General features: G+C 44.4%; 1 protein-coding gene across 1 annotated transcript in view; it reads right to left on the bottom strand.

Annotated features, from left to right (window-relative positions):
• The window catches only part of pard3bb (par-3 family cell polarity regulator beta b), a 185719-nt gene that overhangs the window by 126016 nt on the left and 46843 nt on the right, over positions 1 to 12860 (bottom strand). Inside the window, exons 5-6 of the mRNA XM_056580571.1 lie at positions 11938 to 12029; positions 4093 to 4163 (exon numbers count right to left, since the gene is read on the bottom strand). Coding sequence (XP_056436546.1) covers positions 4093 to 4163; positions 11938 to 12029 — 163 coding nt within the window. The remainder of the gene's footprint in view (positions 1 to 4092; positions 4164 to 11937; positions 12030 to 12860) is intronic.

Genomic DNA, 12860 nt, shown 5'->3' on the forward strand with positions numbered 1-12860 from the left:
ACATACACACATTCCCTAACACATGCACACAAAAAAAGATGAAGGCAATAAAAAACATTCAGAAAATATTATCACACACACGAACGCCCCACCACACACACATGCTAATTTGACTTCTGACTTAGTGGTCCACTATGTATGGTGTATGGCTGTGCTAACATACTCATTTTGGACTTTCTGCAATTTCAAGGATCGTTTACCCACAGAAAGCTATTACATCACCCTTACATTACTCACCACTGTGTGTGTGTGTGTGTGTGTGTGTGTGTGTGTGTGTGTGTGTGTGTGTGTGTGTGTGTGTGTGTGTGTGTGTGTGTGTGTGTGTGTGTGTGTGTGTGTGTGTGTGTGTGTGTGGGGTAAATATATTCCATGCAGGATAGGTGGAATAGAATAATGAAATGTTTTTTTCCCTCCTATATATTTCCTTTAGGACATTGAGATCAAATTGAATAGTGTGTTCATGTATGTGAGAGAGAGGATGTGAGAGTGTGTGTATGGGTGTAGAAAAGTGAATTTGCATGTACAAATGCAATGTACTTGCTTGTATGTTATTGCTCTAGTATACGTGTATCTATGGCTGTTTCCCAATGTGAAGGAAGCATGCTCAACGGCCGCCTTTTTAAGGATGCTACATCATAGAACACGACAAGCACTGTTCCAATGTTGAGAACACTCGGAAATTCGCGCCCTTTTGGCGTCCTTCGTTTTTGAGAATTCCGAGATTTTTCAAGGACGCATCGCTGGATCCTCGACGAGCACAAAATACCCACAATCCTCTGCGTTCACACGCTGCGCAGGATATCAAAATGGCAGAGGGAAAGCGGTACATGTTCAAATGTAAGTGAAGTTATATTAAAGTTTTCAGAAATATTTTGTGCCATATTGCTTTTTATAGATTCATCATGTTAATGCAAATAATCAAGCTTAAAGACCTGTGCCACTTTTCAAGCGTTTTTGCAACTTAATGATACGTTGCTATATTTTGCATGGATGTAGCTGGTGTTAAACACCACGGTCACCAATAACAATTTCAATTTACCCGCTCACAAGATTACATTATCTATGTATACCTATTTATGTTTGTTTTTTTAGGGTCAGCCAAGCAAACTGAGACTTTTATGCGCCTGAGGGTGGCGCACAAACATTTGTTTACCGGTGGAAAGGGATACTGCCATTAATGGCTATCGGTGAAAAGCTCTTGCGGGATCCAATGTTGTTAAGTAAATGCACCACCGATCATTTGCAATGTTTGTAATTTATAATGAACTTATATTATTGTAATTTATATAATTTACTTATGTGTTCATAGCACTGGTAGATCGTATGTATGTATGAATGAGTGAATCAGATCAGTTAAATAATATATCCAAATAAATACATGTTTATCAATACTTTCATTGCCTTTTTTCCCCAGCATAATCGTAATCAACCATACTGTAACTGTGATGCATAAATTAGGTTCTCAGACAATTTCACTTAATTATATAAAAAATGAATGGATTTTTTTTTAATAAAGACGATTGGATCAACCGCAACAAAGCTTTTGTGACTTCCTCAAAGAGGCTCCATGCAAAGGAGACATGACCACATTCATAACAGACAAAAGTCAAATAAATATCGATCAGCTTGATTGCCTCCATGTTTTATTCATAAGCGCACATGTGTTTACAAGCGGAAACACAGTATTAAAAAGCGGAGGCGGAAGCGCTTCCAAACTAGCAAGTTGTTCCAAAGTCCGAACGTTACAAACGCTAGGCAGCACTCGAGCCAGCACTTTAGTCGCGTCCTATGGAGATGAGACTAAAGTGCTGGCTCTAGTGCTGCCTAGCGTTTGTTCTAGTGTTCTAGAACAAGTGTTCTAGCAAGGCTGCAGCCTTCACTTTGGGAAACAGCCACTGTGTATATGTACATTTATGTGTATTTATGTATAATCACAGGAGGCATTTGTCCATGTTTTGGCTGCATATCAATGCCGAAAATCGCGAGCAAATTTTTTTTGGTGTGCGTACAAAACTAACATATCCATGCACAAAAAGTATTATTGTGTGCACTTTTACGGCACTCGCGTGCAAAAGAGACATAATATTGAGTGTGAAGAGGAAATTACTCATGGTAGCGCACTCATAACGTGAAGGAGCACGAAACTGACGCCCTCATCCGTGCAAATTATGTCTTTGCTCTCGTGCTCACAAAGTGTTTTCCTGCTCTCCCAGATATTTGTTTGCCTCGCTCAGTGGGCGGTACCAGCCATGGCTGCTGTAACCCTGAATGTGAATGGTTACATGTGGCCAGAGTACAAACACCTCTTGAAGTGCTTGGCCGATTTCTTGGATAACATCAAGCAAGTTCACATTTAACCGAGAGACTATTTAAGAGCTGACCTTTCGGAAAACACTTTGGAGAACATTAAAGCACAGCATTACACCCCTTCGTGAATGAAAGCAGGATCCTCAGGAGCAGTGAACCATTAGTCAGCCTTCGAAATAAGCGTTACTTGAGTATAAAGTATTATCCACTGACCAGGAAATTCAGGAATTAAGACTACACTGCCTCGCTGTAGCCAGCGTTATGTAATTATTTAGTGTAGCGATAAGACAGTGATCGTCTAATAAATAAGGGCAGTCGCTATATTTGTAAATCTGTATTTATATATAATAGTACAAAAAATATAAATAAAATGTAAAGCTCCCCACATGAGGAGTTTCCACGGCAACTCAGGTGAGTTAGGGTGCACTCACACTAGGCCATCGCAACTGTGGCCTGGCCATGGTAGGCTCTTGTACATACGTCATCACGTCGTAAGTAACACGTCATCACCAAGCGTCCGCTGCATGGACCATAATAAAGTCTGCTGCCAGTCAGAGTTCTAACAACAATGGACAACAACACAGAGAACACAGTTCGCACTTTGCTGAGTCTGTTGCTTATTTGGATAGATGTTTACCGTAAAATGGGAAAGAAGGCTCGTCGCCTTTATTATGTCCGTGGTCGTCGCATGGACTATACGTCATCCAGCTCAGGTTGCGTAGCCGTGCGTGTGCGCGTGTCGGCTCATTAGCATCTGTACCGTAGCGGCCCGTACCGTAGCAGCACACCTCTCCCAAGTGGCCAAATTGGCCTGGCCTGGCCAGACTGGCCACACTCACACTGGCAGATTTGAGCACAGTTAGGTGTGAAAACGGCCACGGCCAGATGGCCTAGTGTGAGTGCACCCTCAATGTTTAATGGGAAAAGTTAGATTACCCAATCAAGTTTAGGGACACAATGGCCCCAATCACATTCAGGGATGCGATGGCCATGGCTGACTCCAGCCACTTAATCCCAAAAAGATAACTACCTTGCTGGAAGGAAAAATATCCAAGCAAGATGCAAAAACACATAATTTGTGTGCACGGGACATCAATTGCTGCTTAACTTTATGTGAGCGCTCAATGAATCTTGTTTTTCTCACAGGCTTTATTATTGCTCTCGCGATCAGAGAAATACTGTGCATGACTGCAGTAAAAGTTCTCCCAATAATGATTTGTGTGAACGGATGTGTTGGTTAGTGTACGTGCCCACAAAGCTATTTTCGCTCCTGATTCTCAGTGATATGCTGCCTTAGTATGTTAATGTGAGCGTGTGTGTATGAGTGTGTGTTTGTATGTAAGTGCATGTATCAGTGTGTGCAAGGAAATTTGTGTGTGTGTTTGTGTAAGTGGATGTGGCCGTATCATTAAGTGCATATGTGTCAGTGTCTGCATGTTATTGCATATGGGTGCATGGTAATAGTGGGCATGAGTGACCTGGCTCATGGTTACTGCTGGTTGCTAGGGAGACAGGTCACAGTGTGTTGTACAGAGGTGGGGCTTCATGTGCTTGACATCAATCTGTCCTTAATAGTTTCACGCCTCCTTCTCTCCCTCTCTATCTCTCTCTCGCACTCCATATCTCCATCCATCTCAACCATCCATCAACCATCTTCCTCTACCACAATCAATCTTCCTATAGTCCTATATCCATCATGACCTGCACTCCTAGTGAAGTTCTCCAAAACACACACACGCCAACCACAGACACACACACACACACACAGTGATGAAGATGCTTTACCTGCTGTTGAAGGAGAGTTTGCTGGCTGACCGCTCCAACGCTCCACTGCTCTCTACAACCAAGCTGGAGCCCTGCAGGACACACATGTTACATACAGGTAGCGTTAAGAACATGTCATTAAATACATGAAATATTACCTACATGTAACATTAAGGACATATCTTCTGATTTTACACCACTGACGGCAACACACGGTTAACATGATGAAGATGTTACATCAAACAATGGAACCATTAACCAAAGGACATACAACATAAACATCTAAGAATATGGAATGAAACATCCTCAGTGTTCGGTACTCACGGTGCAGAGAGAAGATATATTTGAAGTATTTTTAACCTTCCGGGACCGAAATGGTTATTAAAACAAATGTAATGAATGTGCTTAGAGAGAAAGAAAGAGAGAGAAAGAGAGCGAGAGAGAGAGAGAGAGAGAGAGAGAGAGAGAGAGAGAGAGAGAGAGAGCGAGAGAGAGAGAAAGAGAAAGAAAAAAGAGGGGGAGAGAGAGAGAGCCTTGTATGTCTTAATGTGTGTGTGATTAAAAAAGAGAGAGAAAAAGTAATTAAGTTCCTGATCGAGTCCTCCCACTGATGAAGTTATGGATGGATGGATGGATGAAGGAGTGAATATGGAAGGACAGATTCATTGGTTGATGAATGGATTGAAACAACTTGAGCGTTAACAAGTGCAATATGATAAAGACAGAGGGACAGAGAGATTGAGAGAGAAAGAGAGAGATGGATGTCTGTCTGTTTATTTTTAAAGCGAGAGTGTGTGTGTGTGTGTGTGTGTGTGTGTGTGTGTGTGTGTGTGTGTGTGTGTGTGTGTGTGTGTGTGTGTGTGTGTGTGTGTGTGTGTGTGCGTGTGTGAGCGTTAGTCCGTTCATTGTGGTTAATTGTCGGACTCAGAGAGGTCAGCTCCCCCAACACTTCCTGCCCACCTATAACCTGGTGACACATCATCCAATCATCACCAAGAAACAGTGTCGAACATACATGACATCATCATTGTGTGTGTGTGTGTGTGTGTGTGTGTGTGTGTGTGTGTGTGTGTGTGTGTGTGTGTGTGTGTGTGTGTGTGTGTGTGTGTGTGTGTGTGTGTGTGTGTGTGTGTGTGTGTGTGTGCGTGTGTGTGTGAAATAGGCCAGTTTGAATAAACTAGAGAACACAGAGTTGAAGGATCCCAGCAGTCTGTAATGGACTCTTACACCACACAAACACACTTGCACACGGACACACACGCACACACACACACAGGTCACACAGAGGGTCAAGGCTAGCAGTGGGCACTAATGGACTTCTACATAACCTTTGACCTTTGAGCTCCCACCCTACTGACATACGACCCACACCACCTGTCAGTTCTAGGGACCAAGAAATAACAACAAGACAATGATAGAGAGGAGAGGGGGAGCGCAGTGAAGGGGAGCGAAGGGGAGAGAAGGGGAGAGGGGAGTGACGAGAGAAGAGAAGGGGAGAAGGTAAGAGAGGAGCAGAACTGGTTACTAAATGCATTGTTTCTGGTCATTATTGGTTTGGTCCAGCAACAAAAAACATAACCTATGCATAACAAAATAAAACTATATCATCCACTACTAGGACTTGAAGCATCCTCATTGCCTAGCATCAATTAAGCCGAGCATCACTGTAGTCTAGCATCAACCCTAGCATGGTGGCCCTCTAGCCAAGCATCCCTCTTGCCAAGCATCCCTCAAGCCACGCACACCCCTAGCCTAGCATAAGCCTAAGAACTTCTTAGCCTATCATGCCTCTAAGCTAGCATTCCTATAGCCTAGGATACCTATAGCCTAGCATGCCTCTAGCCTAGCATCCCCCTAGTCTAGCACAGCTGAATCGATTGCCTCAGCCCCGCAAAGGACTCCACACCAAAAGCTGGAGAAATGTCTAAGTGGTGTTTTCCATCATTGATAAATGGTCTTACCTTTGAATAACGATGCTTGTAATAAATGGGTAGCAAGCCTCTATTCATTTCAGGCCAATTTAATTATTGCACATTGCGGATCAAAAGGGAACTATTAGTGATATTACTAATTAGTGAGTAACCAATCACACTAAGTGTGCCCAGAAAGCGCTGCTATAGAAGGCATGATTAAGTGGGCTGGTGTATTTAGGAATATTTGCCAGTGTATGTGAATGTGCATGATTATCAAATTGAATGTTTGTGTGTGAGAGATGCAGGAGCAGGGACCCCGATTAATGGCGTGTAATTAGGGATGAGGGACAAAGCTCTTTGTTGTACATTTACTGCACACTTGTTACATACTGTACTGTTTGTTCCTTGGTTTGTGTGTGTGTATGTATGTTTGGGTGTGTGTGTGTGTGTGTGTGTGGTTGTGTGTGTGTGTGGTTGTGTGTGTGTGTGTGGTTGTGTGTGAGCGAGCGTGTGTGTGTGAGCGAGCATGTGTGTGAGCGAGCGTGTGTGTGCGTGTGTTTTTGTGTGTGCGTGCCTTTGTGTGTTCAACTTAACTCTTGCAAATCCAAGTTGAAATATCAGACATAAAGGTAACATCATTAAGAAATATAATACAGAACTTTATTAATCCTGCATGCAAAATGTGGGTGTCAAAGTAGAAGCAAAGGACGGTAATACCATATAAAAGGAGTCGAAAAACTTTTTAAATAAGAATAGGCAAAGACTTAAAAAAAGATAAGCACACAGACATGCACACACACCTCCCCAGGTGTAAGCCGATCAATAAGTCCTGTGGTTCCAGATGAGTCCCAGTAGAACCACAACAGTACAGTAAACTCTCAGAAGAATACCTTATAACTGCTACTACTATAAGAAAGAGGAGGGATAGAGAGGGGGGGATAGAATGGGGGAGGAGAGGAAAGACGATACGACAACACAACAGAACTTGGACAAAGGAAATAAAAAGAAAGGACTGAAATGAAATGGAAGATCAGCATTCACCAGTCAATCTTTTTATTTTTCAAATACAAATTACAGAGAGGGAGAGGAAGAGGGAGAGAGGGCTGTGAGACAGTTTTGGAGAAAAGTGTTAAAATAGAGATAGGAGAAAGACAAGGGCTGAGTACTTGAACAGTACTTTCTCCTGGCGCCATCACTCTCCCCAAAAGGCCAAGTGACAATTTCAACAATTACCAGAGCCATTACCTCCATCTGAACCTCGGGCCCCTGTGTGTGTGTGTGTGTGTGTGTGTGTGTGTGTGTGTGTGTGTGTGTGTGTGTGTGTGTGTGTGTGTGTGTGTGTGTGTGTGTGTGTGTGTGTGTGTGTGTGTGTGTGTGTGTGTGTGTGTGTGTGTGTGTGTGTGTGTGTGTGTGTGTGTGTGTGTGTAATTGTGGTCTTTTTTTGAGGAATAACTGTGTCTTTGAGTGAGTAGAGCAGGGCACTCGATGGACCAAGATTTCCTAAAGAGAGAAAAATGGACCGAGGGAGACGGCAGGAAGACTGATGGATTCAAACAGTGTTTATATATGGAGGGTCACAAGTAGTGAAGCACTGTTGCAGTCCTCAGGTAGAGAGAATACACCTGGTTAGAGAGAGAGAGAGAGAGCGACAAAGCAAGGAAGAGCGAGAGAGAGCGGGAGAGACAGACAGAGAGAAACAGAGACAGAGACAGGGACAGAGAGAGCAAGAGACAGAGACAGAGACAGAGACAGAGACAGAGAGAGAGAGAGGGTTTTCTGACAAAGACGTCTCATCTCTGGATTTCTTTCCCTTTTTCAGAATATAGTTTGCATGAAATTACCTCTCCTTTCCCCTCCTCCTTTAATCCCTATTTGGCCCACTTGTCCTTCCTCCAGCTCGTACCACCTCTTTATTAATCAAATGATGATGTCAGCACAAAAAAAAGAATTAAAACCTTGTAGATCTGCGAACCCACACAAATGAAAGATGCTGAATAACTATATAAAAAAACGTGTAAACCTAACGTTCTCTCTATGAACTGGACGGACAACTTTTAGACATCACCACGGGAATGAGGATGAGTGATTAAACACAGCGTACAGATCACAAAACATAATCAGGTAGCAAGAAGACATTCCCAATAATGAGTCAACCAGTTTTCAATAAGTCTAGGGGAGGGGTTTAGCGACAGGAAATGATGTCAGGCTCCATCGCTGATCTATTGGTCAGCCGTGTGTAAGACAAACCCGAGGAATGTGGTGCGTGTGTTTCAACATCTCAGCTCCGTTTTCACTACATCACCATCAGTCCTCTGGCTGTCAATATGAAATATCACTGGCCATCAGTCACACATCTGGAGCGCACGTGTGTGTCTTTTGCGACACACCTCGCTGTGAGTCTGCTTCGGTCAGCGCGCGTGTGTGAGCATGCATGAACATCAGCTAGCTGGATTAGCTTCAGTAGATTGGATTTCTCTTTAATGTCCCTTAGCTTAGCATTGGTTGTCGGGTTTCTCTGCTCTCTCCCTTTTAAAAAATGTATAAAACATTGCAGCTTTCCCCCTGCGCCCACAGTGTTCACATGATCCTCCTCGTATTAAACCAGCGTTCCACCTGCTCTGCAACGGGCAGTGGGGTGTCTGTTCCTCCACTCCGGTCTGAGAACGCCCCAGTGTACAGCTTATATGGTTCATGTTTTGTAGCAGTCGGGCATTGGCCAAAGGATCAGGTTTAGATGACGTTACGGCGTGTTCTACGTGTTGGCCGCTGCATGTCACAGATATCGCCCTGATGAGACACAGGGTTTAACAGAGGAGCGGGAAAGCACCTGTGAGATATAATGCGCCTGTGACAACAGGAACAGGGGACTCCGCCACCACCTGCTGTAATATATATATATAATATCAGTTGGCGTGACATCATTTCCTGCTGCTAAGCTCCTCCCCAATACTGCAGACAGTTCAAAGATAGGCCAACTTCTATGCCCCTAGAATGATGAAAAATCTGGATGGATCTCGTAATATCTGCCTTGATGAATACATTATTAAAGGGGCTGTAGTTAAGACTTAATATTTGTGGGGATTTTTACGTGGTTGTTTGCTTCTAAAATTCTTCTCTCTTTACCTACAGCACATTTAATGTGATTGTTAAACAAGGGGATTTTTGGAAGGAAAGTAGTAATTTTTTGACTCCCAGCCCAAAGGTTCTGGTTTCAATCCCCATTATTTTTAGCGTAACCTGTAGGCATCTTTGTGTAAGAGGTAGATAGAATATATCACATGCAAGTCACTTTGTGTAAAAGCGTGCTACATTACAATATCAGAAATAGTTCTCGATAGAAAATGACAAATTATTTGCATGCGTTATCGTACCACGCAACCGATGGTACCATTCCATGGAACCAACTGTCTCGAACAGAAATATGTGTTGTTCTGGTACAACAAAGCAGCTCTCCAACTCCCTTCCTCCCTTTGCAAAACACTGTTCCGTGAGGTCACTAGCTGGTAACCACCCCCCAGGGAGCCATCGTCTCAATCTCCCCCATGCCCGGCTCGTCCAGAAAGACCTCTCCCACGTCCCTAACCTGTTGTTTGTCCAATACACAGATTACCCAAGGGGGACTTGGTTTTAACAGATCGGGACCCGGTGGGATTTAAACCAACCAATCAGACGAGGGCTGGCTCAAGCGGTGACTGAGGGATTTGTGTGGTCCTCCTATAGGGATGTCTTTAGAAACCAACCGCAACAAGTTCCCAAAATAAATGACAATTAACATCAACAACACTGACTACAGCGTAGCGATGGGGACTGGGTCCGTGTCCGTGTGTGAGTGCCTGCCTGTGTAAGTAAACAGGATTAAAAGGTTGAACGCAACAAGATCACAATTTGAATAGAGAGAGTAAAGAAAGGGAGATAGGACCAGGACTTGGAGGAGAAAGGGGTGATGTCTGAAAGGCGCAACATAGACACTGAAAAAAGGGCCGAAAGAAAACAGTACTTTGTGTCTTTCCGGGGAGATTTGAAAAGGACAAGTGAAAGGAACGTCTGGTTGAGACGGTGAATAAGGAACAGCAGCGCGTCTCGCATCAGATCCGGAGGCAGGAGAGCGGAGAACCGGCTGGGAACGCACCGCCACCAGACAGACGGGGTCGTCTGCAGTTCAGATCGGGCTCCACCGTGTTCTCCTTCTCGCTCTGCAAACGCCTCCACTGAAGCCTAGTTAAGACCACATAAGTCCAGGTAAGACCAGGTGAGATCAGGTGAGCACAGGCGAGAAGGAGCGCCAGACAAATATTGACCATCTCCAAAAAGAGCAAAAGAGTGTATAACTAGTCCGTCTGTCTGAAGGGAACAGCGGACTCAGAGAATCCAGAGAAGAGGGATAGAGAGACGCATAGACAGACAGACATAAGCGCCTTCTACACTTCCCGTCAGAGGCGGGACTGTTGTGCCTTTATTCCGCCCTGCTTTCTATGTAAACCGCACAGAGGCGAAATCAGGGGGGTCATTTATGATCCGGCAGCAGAGACAGTCACAGAGCTGAATCGACGCTTACGTCTCCTTCTACTGTGACAAAGGCCCAGGCGCCTTTCTGCCGTAAACTGCTTCCCTATAATTATATTCCACTGCTCACTATAATTTATCCTCCAACGTCTTGCTAATCGCAGACGAGCACGTTTCTTGCACGAATCCCACATTCTTTGCATCTCGAAAGACGGCGACTTTGCTTGCTTTCGCAGGATGTGCAAGGCTAGGAAGAGCACAGCACTCAGTTCACCATCCATTGTTGTCCAGCGAGCGTGTCGCCGCCCCACGCGTAAGTTATAGGTAACACTAGACGTCGCCGTGGTTGTGTTTCCCGTCACGCCTGTCAAAGCTCTTCTGCATCCAGAAAGCCAGCATGCTTTGTGTAACAACACCCCTGGGCCGGAAACAAGCCACCGTGGTTTGGTTCACTGTGAATACACAAAGGCCTTCGCTGCGGCCCTCTTGCGGAATCCCCGCGTGAAAGGGACTATAGAGACAGACAGACGTAACAGACGGACAGGCGGTACAGGCCCAGAAGGAAGGAATAAGGAAGATGAAAGATAAACGGCGACTGAGAAACTGGTTTGGTTTCATAAGGAAGCGGTTTGATGTTATAAGAACACGGAGCTGGCAACACTGGGGGTAAACACGGAGTAAGGAAGAGTGATGAGCATGAGATGTTTGACCTCTGACCCCGCGGGGAAAGGGAGAGGCAGAGAGGAAGAGGGCCAGAGAGGTGAGGGGAGTAATCCGTCTTGGTGAGGTCAGTGTGATGTGACAGGGCGTATCCCCTTAACAGAGGACAGATCCAGCTGCTGCGACGTGCACCCATGGAAGCCGATTGGTCAACAGATCAAAGCAGTGTTTATCTGATGCCTGCGGAATGTCCCCGCCCACTTCACTCATTCACCCCCATGTCAGCAGGGATGCATCTGGTCCATGTTGGCTGTGATAACATGAGTCATAAATGCGCATAGGTCTTCAAACAACTGTGCTGCAGCACAGACAGTAAACCAGAACATGGACAAATACAGAGGTTCATGTTCTGCCAAATGTTTACTAAAGGAAAATATGGTTGCAGCAAGTCTTAAAAGTGCAGCGTCAGGGTTTCCTCTCAATGGGAATTACCTCAACTTCATCAATAAAGTCAGATGAATGTGTCTCTTTTTTGCGAGTGTGCAAGTGTGTGTGTGTGTGGATATGCGTTTGTTTGTGTGTATGTGTCTATATGAGTGCGTGTGTGTATGTGTGTGTGTATGAGTGCGTGAGTGTGTATATGGGTGTGTGTGCATTTGCGTGTGCGTGCATGTGTGTTTATCAGTGTTGGTGTGTGTCTGTTTGCGCGTGTGTGTGCGTGCGTGCGACGTGCGTGCGTGCCTGCATGCGTGTCTGTTTGAATGTTTGCTTGTGCATGTGTTGCTCTTACTGTAGCGTTGGAGTCTTCAGGGTGGGGGGTCTCTGTGTCCATGGGGGGGCTGAGCATCGAATCACTGCTGCTCCTAACCAGGAGAGGGGTACCTGGGGTCCACACACAAGCACACACAGACACACAAACACACACAGCCGCAAACACGCATACACACACATACAACACCAATTTAGCATTTAATTTGTATTGGTTGTAATAAAATATAGCATAAAGGATGCTCAGCTGGTCTGGGGAAGCCTTGTTCTGTTTTCTACATCGAATTTACTGCAAGGTGTGAAGTACAGAATGTCTACGACTCGAGTATGCTTTTTTGTGATGTTTTGGGATATTATGATGCAATGCCTTCTGATTAAACTGCCTAGGCACTTTCACCACAGGGATGAATAATAAACAACTAGTCGTAGTAGATGCAATAGTGGTGGCAGCAGTACACCGCTGAGGTGTACTGCAGTAACATATATTTTTATATTTCTGCCTTGGTGACTAAAATAGTACATAAAAGACGTTACATTTAACGTATGCATATATGCATTAAGCAAGCAAGGTAAATGTGTTTGCGTGTGCAAGCCCACAAGCACATATCCAAGAAGCAACAGCTGGTGTAAAGGTTGCATTCTTATTTTCTATTATTTTAGTTTATTTGAAGTCATTAAGAAACAGATTTTCTACAATAGCAAAAAGCAAAGCATTTTGATGGAAGGGGGTCGAGGCTAAAAATAAATGTCTATTAAAAGACAACAGAAAAAATCTGTTTCTAACACACCCACAACCTACATACATTTACAATAAGCACAACATAAATAGCATACAGTCTAGCACACAAGCATTGGGCACCTAGCTAGCAAACAGCAGCCTAAGGCAACTCAACAGCAAGAACAAGAGCAGCAAACACAAACAGCAAGACAAACAGGCAGACCAAA

The sequence above is a fragment of the Gadus chalcogrammus genome, chromosome 20 (assembly GCF_026213295.1).
Source record: "Gadus chalcogrammus isolate NIFS_2021 chromosome 20, NIFS_Gcha_1.0, whole genome shotgun sequence".
NCBI classification, from domain to species: Eukaryota; Metazoa; Chordata; class Actinopteri; order Gadiformes; family Gadidae; genus Gadus; species Gadus chalcogrammus.